Here is an 18,810-nt window from a genome sequence, read left to right on the forward strand (position 1 = left end):
GAAAACACCCTGGGTTTTCTCCCTTTCAGTTTAGTGTTAACAGCAGTAGCATCTGTTTCAGAAGGTAATCATACATGTACATGTGGTTTATAATATTTTTACTTCTGGTAGAGGTGCCCCCATGAAAATGGCACGATAAGCTATTTATAAACAATAACACAGCATTTGTTCAAGGAGGAAAAAACCCCCTTGGGGAGAGGGGTAAATGAATCCGCTACAACCTTCATTGTGTGACCCTTAATGCTCCTGTCAAGTTTGGTTGAGATTGGATAAGTAACGACCGAATGTATTGCGGTGAAAAATCGTCACACAGACAGACAGACAGACAGACACCAAATTGCATATTTCAGTATGATTGCGCTCCTACGCCCACAGTGGTGTCTACAATAGCGGACATGAATGAATACTTATTGACTCGAGACATTTCAGCTTTAAATTTTTAATTATTTGATAAAGACATTCTTTAAAACTAGAACAATGCGACTGTGTCGCCAATATGCCTCCGCATAGTTCCACAACAGGTAGATGCCATCGTTTGCTGTCCTAAAAATAAACAAGTTTGATTTAAATCCCTTCAGCTGTTCTCAAGTATCACATTTTTACCCGACATGACAGGTTTCACATGATTGCTGAAGCAGTTTCAGAGAAGATTTTTTTAAATATTGGCTTTCAAGCTAATATGGCTGCCATACCACATGACATATGACCTTTAAAATGTACACTCTGCATATGTATGGTTAGGGGATCACGTTTGTGAAGTTTTGTGTTGATTGGATAAGGTTCGTTTTTCTATCCAAGATGGTTGCCAAACCACGTGACCTACGACAACATCATTTTCAAACTATATGCAACAGTGCTGTTAGATGATATTTGTAAAATTTCGCATCGATAAGGTGAGCGGTTTCAGAGATATAATTATTTAATATTTTCCTTCAATCCAATATAGCTGCCAAACCATGTGACCTATGATGTCATAAATTTAATATTTCAATACAAATGGGTCATAGATCATGTGCATGCAATTTCAGATTTTTAGGATAAGGAATTCGATTAAAACATTTTTTGCTGGTATACCACTTCACCTATGATGTCATCATTATCATGCTTTTGTTCCCCATTGGGATTAATTGACAATGTGCCAAGTTTCAAATTTTTCCATTTGGCGGTTTCCGAGAAATATTTTTTAAATTATTTGCTTTTAATCCAAGATGGCTGCCATACCTCGTGACCCGTGACGTCACAATTATCAAAAAAAATTGTGCATGGGTTTCACTCCTACCCTGAAAGTTTCGTCTCAATCGGACATATGGTTGCTGAGAAAAACGAGGTTTAGCCCGTACGGACGGACGGACGGACGGACGGACAGAAAACCCCTAAACATAATGCCTTCGTCGGCGGAGGCATAAAAATTATACTTTGATATTATGGGGTATTATGTGCCGTAGATCAGTGACAAAAAATCTCAATGAAATCCATTTTAAATTCAGTCTCTAACACAACAAAATGTGAAAAAGTCAAGGGGTGTGAATACTGACGGCACTGTACATGTAATACTTTAAGTGACGGCACTGTAATACTTTTCTCCCCCCCCCCCCCCCCCCCCCTCCCACGCCTCCTCCCCCCAAGCCCTCTCCCTCCCACACATCTCCCTGCTCTTAAATGTTGTGTGCTCTCAAGTGTTTGCGTGCTTCCCATTCTCTTGTCTTCCGCTCCCTCTTTTTATATATTTTCTTTGTCTGGTTGATTTGTTTGTGAAGTAAATGTCAGCTCTTTCATGAGCCTCGATTCAGTATACAAAAAAAAAAAAAAAAGGCAGGGAGACCGAATTAATAATGTGGAACTAGTGGATTATAGCAAAGAGTTATATTTCCACTGAGTTTTCATGTGAAAACGCATTGGCACATCCAGATTCTCCGAGCTCAGTTGCCCGGAATGGTGCGTGCGTCACCTTTCAATTCTGGCCATAGGATTTGTACGCGCTGAATGGGGAGCGCACATTCTAGTTGTTGGATGTAAGTCTAGAAAGCTCCCACCATTATAAAGTTTACTAAGCGGTTTTTTCCCCGCACGTTGCTGTATAACGCTCTAATGGTCCATGCATTTAGCAGTGTCCATGTGTTTTATACCTCTCCCACCCTTCCCATGGCTCCTCCCCCCAAGCCCTCTCCCTCCCACAGATCTCCCGATGTACCTGCTCTCAAATGTTTTACTTGTGTGTTTCCCTCTCTCTCCCCATCTTGTCTCCCACTCCCTTTATTGTATGTTTTATGTGTCCGTTTGTTTTTTTGTGATTAATGTTAGCCCTTACACGAGCCTCGATCTTGTATACAAAAATAAATAAATGAATGTGCCTGTGTGCCATCCTACTGGGTGTTTTGTTTTTATCCGTAATGGACATGCATGACATGAGCACGCAATGACATTTTGCATCATCTGAGAGGGTAATGATAACATTTTCTATCGAATCTGTTTTTACTTTTCATCCCGGGTTCACCCCCTTGAGTGAACAAACTCTTTAATATGCTAATTGGCCTTTTTTGCAAGTGCACTCAGATCCCTCCACAATGACTCCCGGTATGACATGATGTGATGGGAAGGCTGGGGGTGGGGGGGGGGCAGGGGGGGGGGGGTTGGAGTTGGTGGGAGATTAGAGGGTGAGACATTTATTTTGTTGGTGTATCATTGTCTAGATATATTGTGCACTTGTAAGAAATACCAGCTTATACCAGTTTAGAGCAAGGTGAAAGCTTTACATAAGGGTTATAGAGCAACCTCAGGCCTCAAACTCCAATGGTTAGTCTGGGATTTTTAGCCTCACTCTTTCCTCGAAGGGACAGGAGAGACCATCTTACTATAATTCACCAAAATGTCCGTCTGTTCCCAGGTACCGCAAAAACGGCTGAATCGATCGCAACAAAATTTTGGGTGGGTAATCCTGGGACCCCTGGAGTAAGATAGGCTATATTGTTTTTCCAATTTTTTTCCAATTTCCAGTTTTTCCAAACACGATGGAATAATATTTACCGATATGAACAGTGGTACGTGCTCCTCCCCAAACCCCGGTCACGGTGTACCTCCGAGCCCCGAAAGGAGTCACGGCAGAAAGATGTGCTATTATATGTGCCAATGACCAATGGTGAAACCACACCAATCAATCGATACCAAAAACCAAGTACAGCAATACCCCGTTTTACGCCATTTCGACCTACGTCAAATCCGACTTTACGCCACTCTTCTCGAGTAAATTTCATACGCGTACGCTATAATTTCATATGCTATACGTACGCGTAGCTGCTGGTTCTCATTCAAAACAAAGGCGACGCCATATGCATTTTGTTCTGTGCTGCGGTCGTGTGCTTGCTTTGCCTTTCGCTGTTATTTTTGTGATTATTCCTTTACTGTGTAAAACAACCAACGCAACGTGGCAACGGCGAAACATGACGACGATGCTGGCTCGGACGACCGTCCGTGGCAGACGTCACGTCACGTCACCATGCAGAGTGTGCAATGTCCGTGACGAGGTCAGGCCCCAGGGCCCATGGCCCATGCGAAACGAACGACCGTGTCATGCCTCGAGCCGGGGTGCCTCGTCGGGCACCTCGCCGGCATCCGGCGTCGACGAACCGATCGACGTGTGCATGTGCACATGTGCATGGATTTGCAAATGCCTGCCTGTACGTCGTCATTTCTGCGTATATCGCATCGTCCAAAAAAAAAGAAGCACGCAACTTCGGCCGCTCGAGGAAAGACGGGGCACGCCTACGACTCGGAGGTGAGCGTCGATCCCCGGGGCGGCCGGGTTCACGGAACCCTGAACTCGTTTGTTCATCACAGACGACACGACACGACCACCGGTGAAACTGCTCGGACACGTTGGGTAAAGCACGCCGTGGTGAAGTGGGCCGCGGAGCCACTCGGCACACAAGCCCGCTCACGGTCGACACGTCCGTGCCGGTCACCCCGTTCGAGGAGAAGACCCGACTGATAGAAAACAACGGAGGGACTCCCGACGGGGAGCGGCAAAGATTCAGGGCGAAGCCGCAGCCTCCTCCAGTTATTAGTCCCCTACCGGTGTACACCGGAGGGGACTATAGGTTTGCACTCCGTCCCTCCGTCCGTCAGTCCGTCACGCAAAGAACAGTTTTCCGGACGTTTTTTCTAAATTCTTAATGCTAATGATTTCAAACTTGGCACATGGTTTCCTCATGATAAGTTACAGATCGAGTTCGAACTTCACGACGTTTTGATCATTTTTAACAAAGTTATGGCACTTTGAACTTTGGGAATTCTGATAATTCTGATGATCCTTAACTCAGTGCTATTTTAAGTTTTAATTTCCTTATTTTAAATTAAATTAAATTAAATTTCCAGACTCTACTCTACTCCTTCAGGATGTAAAATGAAGTGAAACAAGTAAGACAAGGATACTTTGTAACACCAAGTTGGTGTTGTTGCTGTCGTTGTTTGTGTGCTCCTTTCATGTTCTTCCAAAGGGTTCCTGCTGTCGTAGAATAATATGTCACCGTTTGAAACGCTACATTAAGTTCCCATTCTCGCTTCTTCTTTTTATTCTTCTTCAATGCATAAAATAAAACAACTTTGAACAGAAAACGTTGAGATTAAACGGAAACTAATTTTTGTTTCAAGTAAATGGATTATGAGCTTTCCAAATGTACCATTTGTATGTAAAAAAACAAAAAAACCCTCAACGCCACAAGGTCATGAGGATTCTTCTTTGTGTGACACGCGCACACACGGACGGATATGCATCTCCTTTTAGAGTGAGTCCACACTCAGATCTAGTTTAATGTAGATTGTTAATTATCAGATCAATCCACCCTGGCTGTTTCTATATAAAGTACATTTTTAATGTTCAGAAGAGGGTTATAAGATTTCAAAATCACTAATTATCCATTTGAGTGCGGTGAAATCCATCATTAAAAGGTGTAAGAGGTATCATACCTTCCAGACTCTACTCAGATCAGGTCGCCCATCCAAACTCAGCAGCCGGGCAAGCAGGAAACTGGTTTGGGATGTCACTGTAAATCCAACAATGACTTTGAAATATCTGCAAGGCTCTATGTCCGAGATGGGGATCAGTGTTCATCAATCAACAATATGCCATTCCCTTCACAAATCTGGCCTCTGTGGACAAGTGGTAAGAAAGAAGCCATTAATGAAAAAGGACATTTAAAAGCTCGTAAGGAGTTTGCGAAAAAGCATCCTAATGATACTGCACGTGTGTGGAGAAAGTTTGTTTTTTTATTTTTGGTTAGACGAGGCAAAATTGGAACTTTTTGGTCTCAGTTTAAAACGTTATGTCTGGCGCAAGCCGAACACTGCACATCACGCATTCCACACCATCCTGACAGTCAAGCATGGTGGTGGCAGCATCTTGTTATGGGGCTGCTTTTCATCAACAGGTCTGGCAGTCTTGACAGGCTAAAAGGGACAATGTTCCCCTATCCCCACGTAAAGTACAGGAGAATCCTTGATGAAGACCTGCTCGAGTCAGCCATGAATCTGAAACTGTCGGAGATTCACATTTCAGGAGGACAGTGATCCGAAGCGCAAAGATAAAGCCACATTGGAGTGGCTGAATAAGAAGAAAATAAATGTTGTTGAGGGCCCAGTCAAAGTCCTGACTTGAACCCAATTGAACATTTATTGGTGAGACTTGACGATTGAAGTCCATCGACAATCCCCATCAAACTTGGCAGATCTGGAGCTATTTTCACGTGAAGAATGGGCAAAGATTTCACCATCTTACTGTGGAAAGCTGGTAGAGACCTACTACCCAAAAAGACTCATAGCAGTCAGTTGCTGCAAAAGGTGCTTCCACCAAGTACTGACCTAAGGGGCTGAATACCTTTGCAACCAGTGAATTTTGATTTTTACATGTTTTTGCAGGTATTTCTAACATGTGACCTACTTCAACTATAAGTGTTTATTTTGATCTCTTAAAGCCTGATGTTGATTTGATGGTTAAGGTGGCTGGCTTGAGATCTTAGGGTCCCGAGTTTGAACCCCTGTCACGCCATTGAATTAACACCAGGTGGGTTGACTCAGCCTGTCATCCTTCTGAGGTCGGCAAAATAAGTACCAGCTGACTGGCAATGGAGGGCATTGCATCAGTGGCACAGCCGCGCCCCTAGAAAAGGTTGACTGTGTACAATGTAGCCATGCTCGTTGCTGCGAATGCGTTTGTCCGCACCTTGAAGGTGTCCGCACCTTGATCTACTGTAATCAACACCATTCATTCCAATGCGTTTAAAAAAAAATTGAGTGATATATGCACTCACTTTTGTGGAGCAATGAATGAAGAGTTATACATTTAACATTTAATCTATAATCCATATACGAAATGAGGATCTGCATTGCTGAACGCTGTCTTGTTCTTCATTGTATTCCCAGTTGCAAACAGCTGCGATCAATAAGTGTGAGCTATTAGCAACAGCTGCCATCTTTGGTGAGAAACATAATTGTCATCACATTTATTATCCATTTAGCAATGATGTAAATTTATCTCCATGTATTCCCTGAACTCAAATTAGAGGCTAACTATTCAAATGGCTACCATGATATTTACCTGTCAGGAACGTCGTAATGAGGAATGACAAATGATAGGGACCATTTCACATCACCTAAACTTTCATAGTGATTTTGTCGTCAATATCACCTGCCAATTGGATACTTCTTTTGACGAATAATTTATGATGTTTGTGGTACCCGGTGACTTTTCTGGCATTCACTCATAAAACATTTTTTGACATGTGAACTGAGAATCTCTATTGAACTAGAGTGGCACTCGGTGGAGCACATACCTCCGCCGGGCTGTACAGTTCACATTTTGTATCCCACTGAAATGCCCAATCTGCATCCGAACCTCAACCAAAATCGAATCGACTTGTTCTTACCACCTACCCAACTCATCCACCTACTTTCATCTGAATCCATCCAAAACTTTTTGAGATATCCTGCTCACAGACGGGCAGACAAACAGGGGTGAAAACACAACCTCCATCCACCTTCGGTGGTTGAAGTAAGTAAATAATTAAATTGCATATTGACTATAAACTACTTATCTTATCTTAAGCCTGGTGTTGGCTTAGCGGTTAGGGTGCTGGCTTGGGGTCCGAGGATCCTGGGTTCAAATCCCGGTCGATCGCTGAATTAACGCCAGGGGGGTTGACCCAGCCTGTCATCCTTCCGAGGTCTCCAAATTGAGTACCAGCTCACTGGTAATTCCCTGTGTTTCGCAAGAGGCGAACAGAGCTGGCGGCAGGAAGGGCATCCGGCCGCGAAACATTGGGGACCAAAACTTCAAAAAGGGGACCACGGTGCCAAAAAAAGGTGAACCCCCGCTCTGTGGGGAAAAATGGCCTCGAAAGGTGGTTCCCTATAAACTACTTCTCTTATTTCTTTAAACGAATCCCTAACTTATTGTCCCCCGTCACACCGCGGAGCGAAAGGGGGACTATGGTTTTCCCGTCCGTGCATGCATCCGTGCGGGCATGCGTGCATGCGTGCGTGCGTAAGCGAAGGACCGAATTCTAATTTGGTGTGTGGGTGCAACCCTCGTCAAAATCCGCCGCCATGTATGTCTGAACCTTGTGAGCGGAATATGTTGAAAAATAAGCGAAGTACCAACCTCTAATCTGGTGTGTGGGTGTACCTAGTCACAAGGAAGAACGCTATTGAAAATTGGGTCGCCACGTCAAAATCCAAGATGGCCGCCGCCATGTATGTCTGACGCCATGTATGTCTGAACCTTGTGAGCTGAATATCTTGAAAAATAAGCGAACTACCAACCTCGAATCTGGTGTGTGGATGTATCTAGGCATAAGGAAGAACGCTATTGAAAATTGGGTCGCCACGTCAAAATCCAAGATGGCCGCCTTGCGTCTTCCACTTTGTCAACTCACATCACTTCACCGACGGGGGACCGAGGCGTAATGCTTGTTCCTACTAAAAAGCACTTTTAAAATAATTTTGTTGATTTAAAAAAAAAAAATGGAGCAATTTTTCTTGCAATCTTGAGATTTTGAAATTTGTTCAGAGTACTTGGGCAAAGTCCATAATATATTAAACTTAAGTAGTGATGAGGAAAACCTTTGCAATTTACCACATAAAACTCAGTCAGTTTGTGTGTTTGTACAGATGTCCCCCTTCATAACGGTAGGTTTTAAAGGCCAATCTTTTAACACGAATGTGTGTTCACTACAGTCGATTTTTGAGGATGTCTAATAAATAAATAAAGAAGATATAAGCACACCTGACACTAGGCCGAGGCTTCAGACTTTGGCACGCTCATGAGGCTGCACCGCCGAATAAACTGTGCCAACCCGTCCTATTTGACAGGCTTTTTACCAGGTTTGATATAAAGTTGTACTTGTGAACGGTTGTACTATTATGTACTACTTATATTGTATGCAGAACATAGCTGCAGGTAGCATCATTTGCTTGCAAAACATCTGTGCCACTGATGCAGTGCCCCCTTGTAGGTTAAAGCAAGAATTTGTAATTTGTTCATGATGCCGGCGATAGCTCGCCTTCTCTTCACGAAGGGCACCCTGGGATCTTTAACGTCCACCAACTAATACCGGCAGACAGGACGCCCGTTTAACATCCGTCCGAAGGACAAACGCCCATTGATGAATCACGCCGCCTGTGGAACACCAGGATACCTGGTTATAGCTGGGTCGGGATTCGAACCCAGGCTCGACAACTCGAGGGTTGCTACAATACACTGAAAATACAGAATATATTTGCACCAAATCTTATGATTTGAGAATGATGATCCGGTTCTGAGCATTTTTGACATTTCTCTTTGCTGTAGCAAAGCACATGAATTGAATCTCATTGTTTGGATTAAGAACAAGGCATTCCCATTTCTCTAAAGATTCGTCTTTGATCGTTCAAAGCTTTGTTCCTCGTTTCATTTTTGTATTCTTCCGGAGTAGACAGAAGGGAGTGAATCCATTATATCAGACTGGTACGATGCCGATGTTTTAAAATGACACATTGATGGCTTTGACTCTTTTACCGTACCGGTAAATAAATATTTTACATAGGAAGTATATAAACCCAATGGCAATCATATCCTTCGCCTATGATGGTATCTGTGGCCAAGACCTCACCCTTTGCCTCTGGTAAAATGGCCATGATTTTGGCAGAACGTCTCAGTGGCCGAACTGTATCGTTTAGCTTTGTTTGCTCTAAGCTGGAATTGGGAAATTGAAGATCACATGGTGTCTGACGGGAACAGTACACTTTATTTTTACCTTCGCAAAAGCGGAAGGTTATGTTTTGATCGCTGTGTATTTATTTGTATGTCTGTGTGTGTGTATGTTAATCGCATAACTCAAAAAGTATTCAACCGAATTGCATGAAATTTGGTGGGATGATTGGTTATTATACGGGACACATTTGATTAGATTTTGGGAAACAGATTTGCTCAAATTCTGACTATTTTTAACTCGATCGTATTTCACTCAAAGTTATGAGCGACTGAAGAAGAAGATGTCCATCCAGGACGTCATCACTATAACGCGATCTCCCGCGATCATTTCAACCTCAAAAAAAATTATAATTGCAGATTTGTCAAGAGATGAGGCATATTAACAAACGAATGAAACAGATTTGCTCAAATTCTGACTATTTTTAACTCGATCGTATTTCACTCAAAGTTATGAGCGACTGAAGAAGAGGATGTCCATCCAAGACGTCATCACTATAACGCGATCTCCCGCAATCATTTCAACCTCAAATGAAATTCAAATTGCAGATTTGTCAATCGGGGAGGCATATTAACAGACGAATGAAACAGATTTGCTCAAATTCTGATTTTTAAAAATCGATCGCATTTCACATAAAGTTTCACTTTCACATCGCATACACTCCCATGCCAAGTACAGAACAGTAGCTGCGGCGAAGGTATGCGCTCTACCGAGTGCCCGGATTCTAGTTTTTTTTTTTTTTTTGTATACAGAATCGTGGCTCGTGAAAGATCGAACATTTATCACTCAAACAGACAAACAAACAAAGTATATAAAAAGTGGAGCGGTAGACAAGATGGGGAGAGAAGGGGAAGCACATAAACTCAACATTTGAGAGCAGGGACATCGGGAATGTGTGGGAGGGAGAGGGCTTGGGGGGAGGCGGCGTGGGAAGGGGGGGGGGGGGTAGAAGTATAAACACAAGGACACCAAGGACTTCCAGGAAAGAAGTTGGTATTTCAAAAAAGTGGATTTGGGGTGAAATTAGTGGGGGTAGAAAAGATCAAGGTTTTGGATGGGGGAAGATAAGAGATGGTGGTGAACAGCTGTTTTGAAGCCCTGGAGGGAGGAGTGGGATTGAAGAGAGTGAGGGAGTTTATTCCAGAGGCGGGAGAAAAGAGGAATGAAGGAGTGAAGGTGAGCAGAGAGTCTTGATTTTGGCAGTTTAACCATAAGAGGGTTGCAGGCAGATCTTGTGCGACCTGTAGGAATATTTGGGGGACAGAGCCCAGAGAGAGCTGGGGGGGCAAGGCCGGAGAGGAGTCGGTAGAAGACGGAAAGATCACCAACCTGCCTGCGGTGAGTGAGTGAAAGGCCCTCGGAGTTAGCTTCATCGCGGGAGATTCCAATGATTCTGAACGCTTTGGTTTCAACAGCGTGAAGCCGAGCTAGGTGTGAGGCAGGAGCACCGGCCCATAGGGGAGAACAGTATTCCATTGAGCTGCGGATGAAAGCCTTGTATGTGGTGAGGAGCTCAGGTTTGCCGAGGAAGGACTTCGCACGACGGAGGATGCCCAGTCGGCGACTGGCTTTGGAGGCCAGCTTGGAAATGTGGTTTTCCCAGGAAAGATCATGGCAGATAGTGAGACCCAAAAGCTTGAGTGACAGAACTTCTTGGAGAGGATTATTCAGAAAGTGGATGGGAGGGTTGTCCAGTCGGTCTTTTCGGAGAGACATCACTTTGGAAGGTACATGGGTACCGTAGCCAATTGCTACCATGACGACCTCTGATGAGGAAGGCATTTGCAAGCGGTGGTGTGCCTTGCGTTTCGTGTCCTGATAAAAGTGGTTTATTTATTCTTACAGTTATCTAAAAATTCATGGAAGTATGTTGGATGGGAATTGGGACCACCAAACAAGTTGGCCATGGTTAGCAGGATCATAACCACTTTTGCTCTCTACTCCCCCCTCCTCCCACCCAATCTTCCCCCCAAATCCCACCCTCCTTAATGGAATGGACCTGTCCATTACTTGCTTTATGATGTCAAAAATCTTTAGCATCATACCTATCAGCTTTCAGGGAAAGATACGAAATGAAATAAAAGAAGCCATATTTGATTAAAGATGCCACTGAGGATCGCGTGACCCTCCAAGCAACCTCTCTTCTGCCCTCCATTCCTTTGGCAGGTCCAAGTCGAAAATGAACAGCTGCGCACAGAGCTTACTCGACAGAAGGATCAGCACAACAAAGAGCTCAACCTCTTGAACGAAAAGCTGGCCAGGGCTCGTACGTCGGCTCTGCAAGAGGTGCAAAAGGAAAAGGAGCTTCTCACGGTGATGGTGAGGAACTCGGCTAGAAAACGACCTTACAGTTTCAGCCCTCATCTTCTCCCAGTTGGTGGCATACCTGACCATCATATTCTGACTGCGTTGCCAACCAAGCTCCCCAAACTCATTCAATTGTTGCTTATTTATGAATAAGGAACAAATGAACGACTTAGATTGCATTGGGAATATTGTTGATTACCCTCAATTGTCCGGACAAGTTCAAACAGTCCTACGCTTGATTTGGCCATGAAGTGTTGTAGTAGTTTTAAACAAACCCGATATCTTTGAGCAAGGTTAATGCTGAGTTTTTAACCGACTTTGTACATTGCGTGTTGTAAACATGCGTCCATTCGGGCATCGCTTTAACTTGTCTATCTCTGATCGTATCCTACACCTCATATTTCTGTATTTCTGTTTCACTGCTCTCCCCCCCCCCCCCCCCCTTCCTGCTTTTTTCTGCAGTTTTTCATTGCATAACCTTTGATTTTATCAGTTTCATACATGTTAGACAGTTGGAAACTGGTACGCAGCTGCTTTTCCGATTAGTGCACTGGGGTCTTCACGGACCCCAATTTTTTTTATCAACCATCGTATCCACAGACAGCAACACTGACACCAGTGAGGTTGGTAGTAGCTCCCTGAAAATGCATCTAGCGTGTACAGAGATATTATTTAAGTTCAACCACAGCTGGCCAGAGAGAAACAAGCGCACAAAGAGGCTTGCGGTCCAAAAGGACCCCAGCGTAAATCTGAAAAGTGAGGATTCTGGCTAAGAACCACCACCACAACAGACCCCACAGAAGCGGACTAGATGTGATGGATGCTCGACAAGGACAAGGCGACTTTGTGGGAGAAAGAAGATCCTAGTTTGAGAGGTTGCACCCGTGCACATAATGTGTTCTCCAGACCAAAAGAGCTGAAAGGTTGAGCCCTAAATGCACAACACCTCTGGAATTTTGGTCTCTCTTGATCAGGCCCGAATTATTATATATATTCGTGACAAACACAAACGTGTACATCAGTGATGAAATAATGAAATATACATACATGAGCTAAGACACAGAACAGATTAGGAAACAACGTAACAAAGGGAACAGCAGGAGACGGGAAACGCTAATTGCAAAGCGGAGGGTGAAGGTAGACTGAGACGGACAAACAAGGGATTCAGTTAACGATGAGGGTAGGGGAGAATGCAAGGGATGAACAAGATGGATACAAAAGCAAAATCTTGACAGGGGTGGGGGTGGTTTAATGGGTGTGGAAAATATCATGGCTTTGGATGGGGGTGAACAGCTGTCTTGAAGACCCGGAGGGAAGAATTGGATCGAAGAGAGTATGGAAGGTGGTTCCACAGGTAGTAACAGAGAGGAATAAATTAGTGGAGCTGAGTAGTGCTTCTTTATTTAGGCAGTTTCACTAGGAGGAGGTTGCAAGATTGCTGGTGGACTGCTTGCATCCTGTAGATACATGGCCTGGGGGTGAGCGGGGTGGGGAGGAGAGGTGGGACAGAGCACGGAAAGGGCAGAGGGTGCAAAAAAGAGGCAGAAGAAGACAAAGAGACCAGCAACTTGTCAGTGATTGCGAAGTCATATGTCCATAGACTCAGCTTCATCCTGAGAGATTCCAATAATCCTGCAAGCCTTGGTTTTCATGGCGTTAAGCTGAGCAAGATGTGAGGCAGGGAAGTCAGCCTAGAGGGGAGGGCAGTTACTCCATCAAGCTACAGACGAAAGCCTTGTAGGTGGATAGGAGCTCAGGTGTGCCAAGGAAGAACTTTGCACGACAGAGGATGTCCAGTCGGCATCTAGATTTGGAGACCAACTTTGAAATGTGACTTTCTCAAGAGAGATCATGGCTGAAAGTGAGACCCAAGAGTTTGAGTGACTGAACCTCGTTGAGATGGTTGTTGAGAAAGTAGATGGGACGGTTTGCGGAACGGTCCTTTCAGAGAGAGTGATTGTGTGTGTGGGATTTATCAGTGATTGAAAGACATATTCCAGGTGTTTAGCCAATTTGAGATTTTGTCAAGGTCTGAGTAGAGGGAAGAGGCTTCTGCCTGTCTGTCAGAAGGATGAGGGATGTAACGGCAGAGAGTGGAGTCATCAGCAAAGAGACAAAGATGATTTTCCAGAGATACAGAGAGATCATTGATGAAGATTAGGGATAAGATGGAGCCAATAACATTGCTTTGGGGTACTTCATTCTTGACAGAGAGAGGGTTCTGTTGAGAGCCAGATGTTAGCTACGAGCGTGGAGGAAGTCGGTAATCCAAGAGTGGATTGGCCTTGGATTCCATAGGCAGACAGTTTGGAGAGCAAGGCAGGATGCCGGACTGTATCAAAAGCTCAATATATGTCCAGAGACAGCCTTGATCTCATGTCTGATATTGAGGGCCTCCATCCATTGTTTGGGAGAGCAAGAAGCAGCATGTCCGAGGGAGAGTGACCAGGTCTAAATCCGAATGATGAGCTGAGGTGAGGCTTTTGGAGAAAATAAATAAATTTATGTCAACTGTGATGATGGATTCCATGACCTTACTGATGGTTTGAAGTAAGCTAATTAGTCAGCAGTTAAGAGGATCCATTTTTGCCCCTTTTTTTATGTAATTCTGTGATATTGCCTAATTTCCAAGCAGATGGAAGATGACCTAGGGTAAATGGCAGGGTGAAAAGGGCAGAGAGAGGAAGTGCAAGAGCAGCAGAGCAGATTTTTATGACACGCTAGCTGATGCCGTCCGATTAAGTTGCAGAGTCAGAGTCGAGGGTTGCTGTTTGATGAGTCGAGGGTTGCGAGTCCAGATGTTTGATGGCTGCTTTGAAGACCATGCCAGACACGTCGATACTGAGGAGGCTCTCTGAAAATGGCCAAGAGAGATGTTGACCTTCACAAGCACATGATCAGATGAGTCAATTGGGGGCAGAGGACGAGCAAGATACATTGGCGGGGAAGTTAGTCATCACCAAATTCAGAAAGGAAGATTTTCCATTGGGAGAAGTCAGGGTGGGCAAATTCATGGATTGTCAGTCCCATGGAATTTTGTTGAAATGAAAGCTTTTCTGGGGCTTGTTTTGTTGGCAGGTGGTTTTCACAACAACGGAATGAATCTGGAGGATCTTTGGAAGACAGGTGGGACAGGTGTGGAAGTTTTCTTTGCAGCATTTCGCGTTTCTCCTTGCTTGCCTCAGATTTGATGACAAAACAACTCACCCTGAAGGCAGATTAGCTGATAAACTGGCCCCATTCGAGATCTTTATGGAGAAACTATGTATTCTTTAGGTTAATAAAGGAAAATCAGTTATCAATTTTGGATATTTCTCATTGACCCTCTCCTCGCACTATCAACACATTAAAATAGGATAAATGTGTTAAATCGGATAAATGTTGGACTGTGTTAAATGATCATCATCCCTCTAGTTTATGTCGATTCATGAATGATCATGGGTCACTCCGTAGGCCCTCGTTTTTGAGAGAAACATCTCGGCATGCGTTGTATCCACGTGAAAGTTGATCATTGTCCGTTTCTCCTTTGTTTGACCTTCTGATGTTCCTGCAGGTCCAGTCGCTGACGCAGACGGCGAGCAGCCGGGACGCCCAGCTGGAGAGGATGGTGCGTGACCGGGTGGCGCTGGCCGAGCAGCTCACCATCTCGCAGCATTGTTCAACACAGCTGGACTGCCAGCTCGCAAAGGTGCTGGAGCCAAAGTAGTTTTTGGAAAACTATTGGTAATACCGGCATGTGTGGTAGCCTCAACCGCAATCTGTATTCTTGTCTGACCATTTGCATCTATACTTTCTTCGGTGTCTGTCTTTTATTGTTGTTACCTCCACCAACAAAGGTGGACAGAGGTTATGTGTTCAGCTCTATTTGTCTGTGAGCAGGATATCTCAAAATGTTATGGACGGATTCAGATGAAACTGGGTGGAAAGGTTGGGTGTGTGACGAGGACTAATTGATTAGATTTTGGTGAAGATCCGGATCAGGATATTAGAATTATTTAAAGTGATTTTGCACCATTGCACGATATGTAGCACCGTATTTCAAAAAGTTATGGACGGATTCAGATGAAACTGGGTGGAAAGGTTGGGTGTGTGACGAGGACTAATTGATTAGATTTTGGTGAAGATCCGGATCAGGATATTAGAATTATTTAAAGTGATTTTGCACCATTGCACGATATGTAGCACCATATTTCAAAAAGTTGTGGATGGGTGATGACAAAACTTGGTGGATGATTGGGTGGGTGACAAGAACAAGCCGATTAGATGTTGGTTAAAAGGTCTGGATGCAGGTCCGGCCAATCGGTGAAATCCAAAACACAAAACTGTTCAGTTAGGTTGTGGTATGTGCTCTTCCGAGTGCCGTTCTCGTTTATATAAGCTTTTATCTCTCATGACGAATGTGTTTGGGCCCTTTTAAAGATCGGATACTGACTGGCCTGTGCAAATATTTGTCTGTTTTCTTATGTGTTTGCATTGCGGAATATGATTTATTTCATGGTGTCTTTCAAAAAGAGTAGCAATACAATTTGGAGTGCTGGGATATCGATGTGGTGCAGGCATAATGGACCAAATGGCCTTTTTTAAGGCTCTGATTGCCGAGTTTTTTTTCCACTGCTGGCGATGTTAAACCGGCCTGAATATTTTTTTTCTGCTTCTGTTGCTGCCAGTGCTCCCTGAATTGCTTTATGTCGAAAGTGCCATCACATTGCACCGCCATTTTATCTAGTATTGTGTAAGACCTGCTTGGTAACGGCTATCTACTAGCATTGCCAAAAGTCTACCGCTCCCCTTATTATATACTTTGTGTGTCCGTTTGATTTTGCTTGTGTGATAAATGTTAGCTCTTTCACGAGCCTCGATTCTGTATACAAAAAAAAAAGAAAAAAAAAAGAAGTTCAATTGATGAATGAAACTTGGTTTCTTGTGATGCCATGCAGGCTGATTTTAACCGTGTATGTATATTTGTATTTATTTTTGCTGGAATTTTGAAGCAGACCTCCAGCGAAATGCGAGCGCAAGTGGACCGGGCAGTATTGCAGAAGAACGAACTTCAGAAGGAGCTGTCAGAGCTGCGAGCGAGATGTGCTAATGAGGTGGCATTGAAGGATCAGGTGAATTTGTCCTGTTGTCGCCCCCACCCCACTTCCCCCATGACACCGCATCAAGTATTTTGAAAGAAATGTGACCCAGATAGCACATCGATATTGGGTAACATTGGCAATCGGAACGGTTGCAAGTGGATTTCCAACATCGGTCTAACGTTGGCAATATGGTGTAAAAGCCATCCGACGTTGTGTCAACGTTGGCCCGACAGACAAAATTACATTGCCCCATCGTCGGTTTGCTCTGTGGGGAAGGCACTGAATATGCTTTATTTATCCTCGCCTGAGGAGAGGGTATTGCATTTGAGTCCCTTTGTCTGTTTGTTTGTCTGCACAGAATAAATACGATTTTCTCTGCAACCGTTGGTCCGATTGACAGGAATTTTTCACCAAAAATTTACTCCACCTGTATAATTTTTTAATGATAATTATGACGTCATAGGTCACGTGGTTCGGCCGCCATCTTGGAAAAACCCCAAAAAATTGCACCTCTATCTCCGAAAGCACTGAATAGAAAAAATTGAGACATGGCTCATTGTAAAGAACTCTCCATGGGGAATAAAATATGTTAATGATGATGTCATAGGTGCCTCCATTATGACGTCATAATTCCACAAGTACAAAACGTCATCTGATCAAGATGAAATTTATTGAGCATAATCGAGGAATAAATTCGGTTCCCCAAAAAAAATTGATGACGTCATCCGTCATGTGGTTCGGCCGCCATATTTGTTTAACACAAAAGTCTTAAAAACCACTGAAAATACATCCTGGCAAGGGTTTGCGATCTCTGATTGTTCTTTCTTGTTAGTCCCCTACCGGTGTACACCGGAGGGGACTATAGGTTTGCACGCCGTCCCTCCGTCTGTCAGTCCATCTTTCCGTCACGCAAAGAACAGTTTTCCGGACTTTTTTTCTAAACGCTTAATGCTAATGATTTCAAACTTGGCACATGGTTTCCTCATGATAAGTTACAGATCACGTTCGAAATTCACGACGTTTCGATCATTTTTGACAAAGTTATGGCACTTTGAACTTTGGGAATTCTGATAATTCTGATGACCCTCAACTCAGTGCCATTTTAAGTTTTAATTTCCTTTAAAAAAGATTTTCTCTGCAATAATAGGACCGATTGAGATAAATAATTTTCACCGTAGGGGGGACTCGGTCTGTAGAATATTTGAATGGTAAGTATGACGTCACAAGTCACGTGGTTCGGCCGCCATATTGTTTTTCGTGAAAACACAAAAACCCCGTTTTCTCTGCAACGGCTGAACAGATTGAGGCCAAACTTTGCAGGCAGAATCGCATACCCATGACGAACAAAAAAGTCAATAAGCATGACGTCATGCATCACATGGTTTCAGAGTTATGACGTTTTTAAGCATGAACCTTTAAAACCTAGCTCCTCCCTCATTTTTGATCCAATCAAGGGGAAACTTCACAGATCTGTTCAGCATGTCAATCTACTAAAATGTCCTTTTGGAATTTGCGATAGGGCACGTGGTTTGGCAGATATCGTTAATTAAATGAAAGTATAAAAAAAATGGATATCTCTTGTTTATTCTAGAGTTCTCCTCGAGCCGCACCGCGCGCCCTCAGCCTCGTCTCGCGAACGTCAACAGCGTGACACAGCGTGCGCTTTAGTGAGGGGCGGAGCCAAACCGAGCAACATATATATACACATCGATCATTGATCGTGAACCGGAAAATATAATAAATTACTGATATTTAGCGACTTGAAAGGTTCTTTATCAACCGCTCCCTCTTTTTGTATATTTTGTTTGTCTGGTTGATTTGTTTGTGAAATAAATGTTAGCTCTTTCACGAGCCTCGATTCAGTATACAAAAAAAAAAAACTTATTTATGGTGCTTCTGCTGACCTGTCTGCAAGGTGTATAAATCAAAGTCCCGAGTGCGAATCACAGGTGAGCCCGTCCTGATGTAATTAGCGATTGGGAACGATTCAGAACCTGTGGATAAATAACCCTTGCTAATTTCCCCAACAGTTTTCCGGACGACAGACTGCCGGTAGGGGACATGTATTGCAGCGCAATACTCAGAATGCTTGTTTATTCTTGTCAAGCAATGCTTATTTAATCATCTTTGTTTTCTTATTCTTATTCTTTCGCATGCAGCACAGTGTTGTGAGTAGCACCGTA

At 43.7% G+C, this 18,810-nt stretch overlaps 1 protein-coding gene across 7 annotated transcripts in view; it reads left to right on the top strand.

The window, feature by feature from the left end:
- LOC137434935 (serologically defined colon cancer antigen 8 homolog) overlaps positions 1-18,810 on the top strand; it is a 99,424-nt gene that overhangs the window by 77,728 nt on the left and 2,886 nt on the right. For 5 of the 7 annotated variants that reach the window (XM_078784902.1, XM_078784898.1, XM_078784899.1 and 2 more), the window contains 3 exons: positions 11,406-11,558; positions 15,100-15,234; positions 16,538-16,657. In XM_078784902.1, coding sequence (XP_078641028.1) covers positions 11,406-11,558; positions 15,100-15,234; positions 16,538-16,657 — 408 coding nt within the window. The remainder of the gene's footprint in view (positions 1-11,405; positions 11,559-15,099; positions 15,235-16,537; positions 16,658-18,810) is intronic. The other 2 variants (XM_078784904.1, XM_078784900.1) reach the window with 1 other exon arrangement.

The sequence above is a fragment of the Myxine glutinosa genome, chromosome 9, assembly GCF_964187855.1.
Source record: "Myxine glutinosa chromosome 9, kmMyxGlut1.1, whole genome shotgun sequence".
NCBI lineage: Eukaryota > Metazoa > Chordata > Myxini > Myxiniformes > Myxinidae > Myxine > Myxine glutinosa.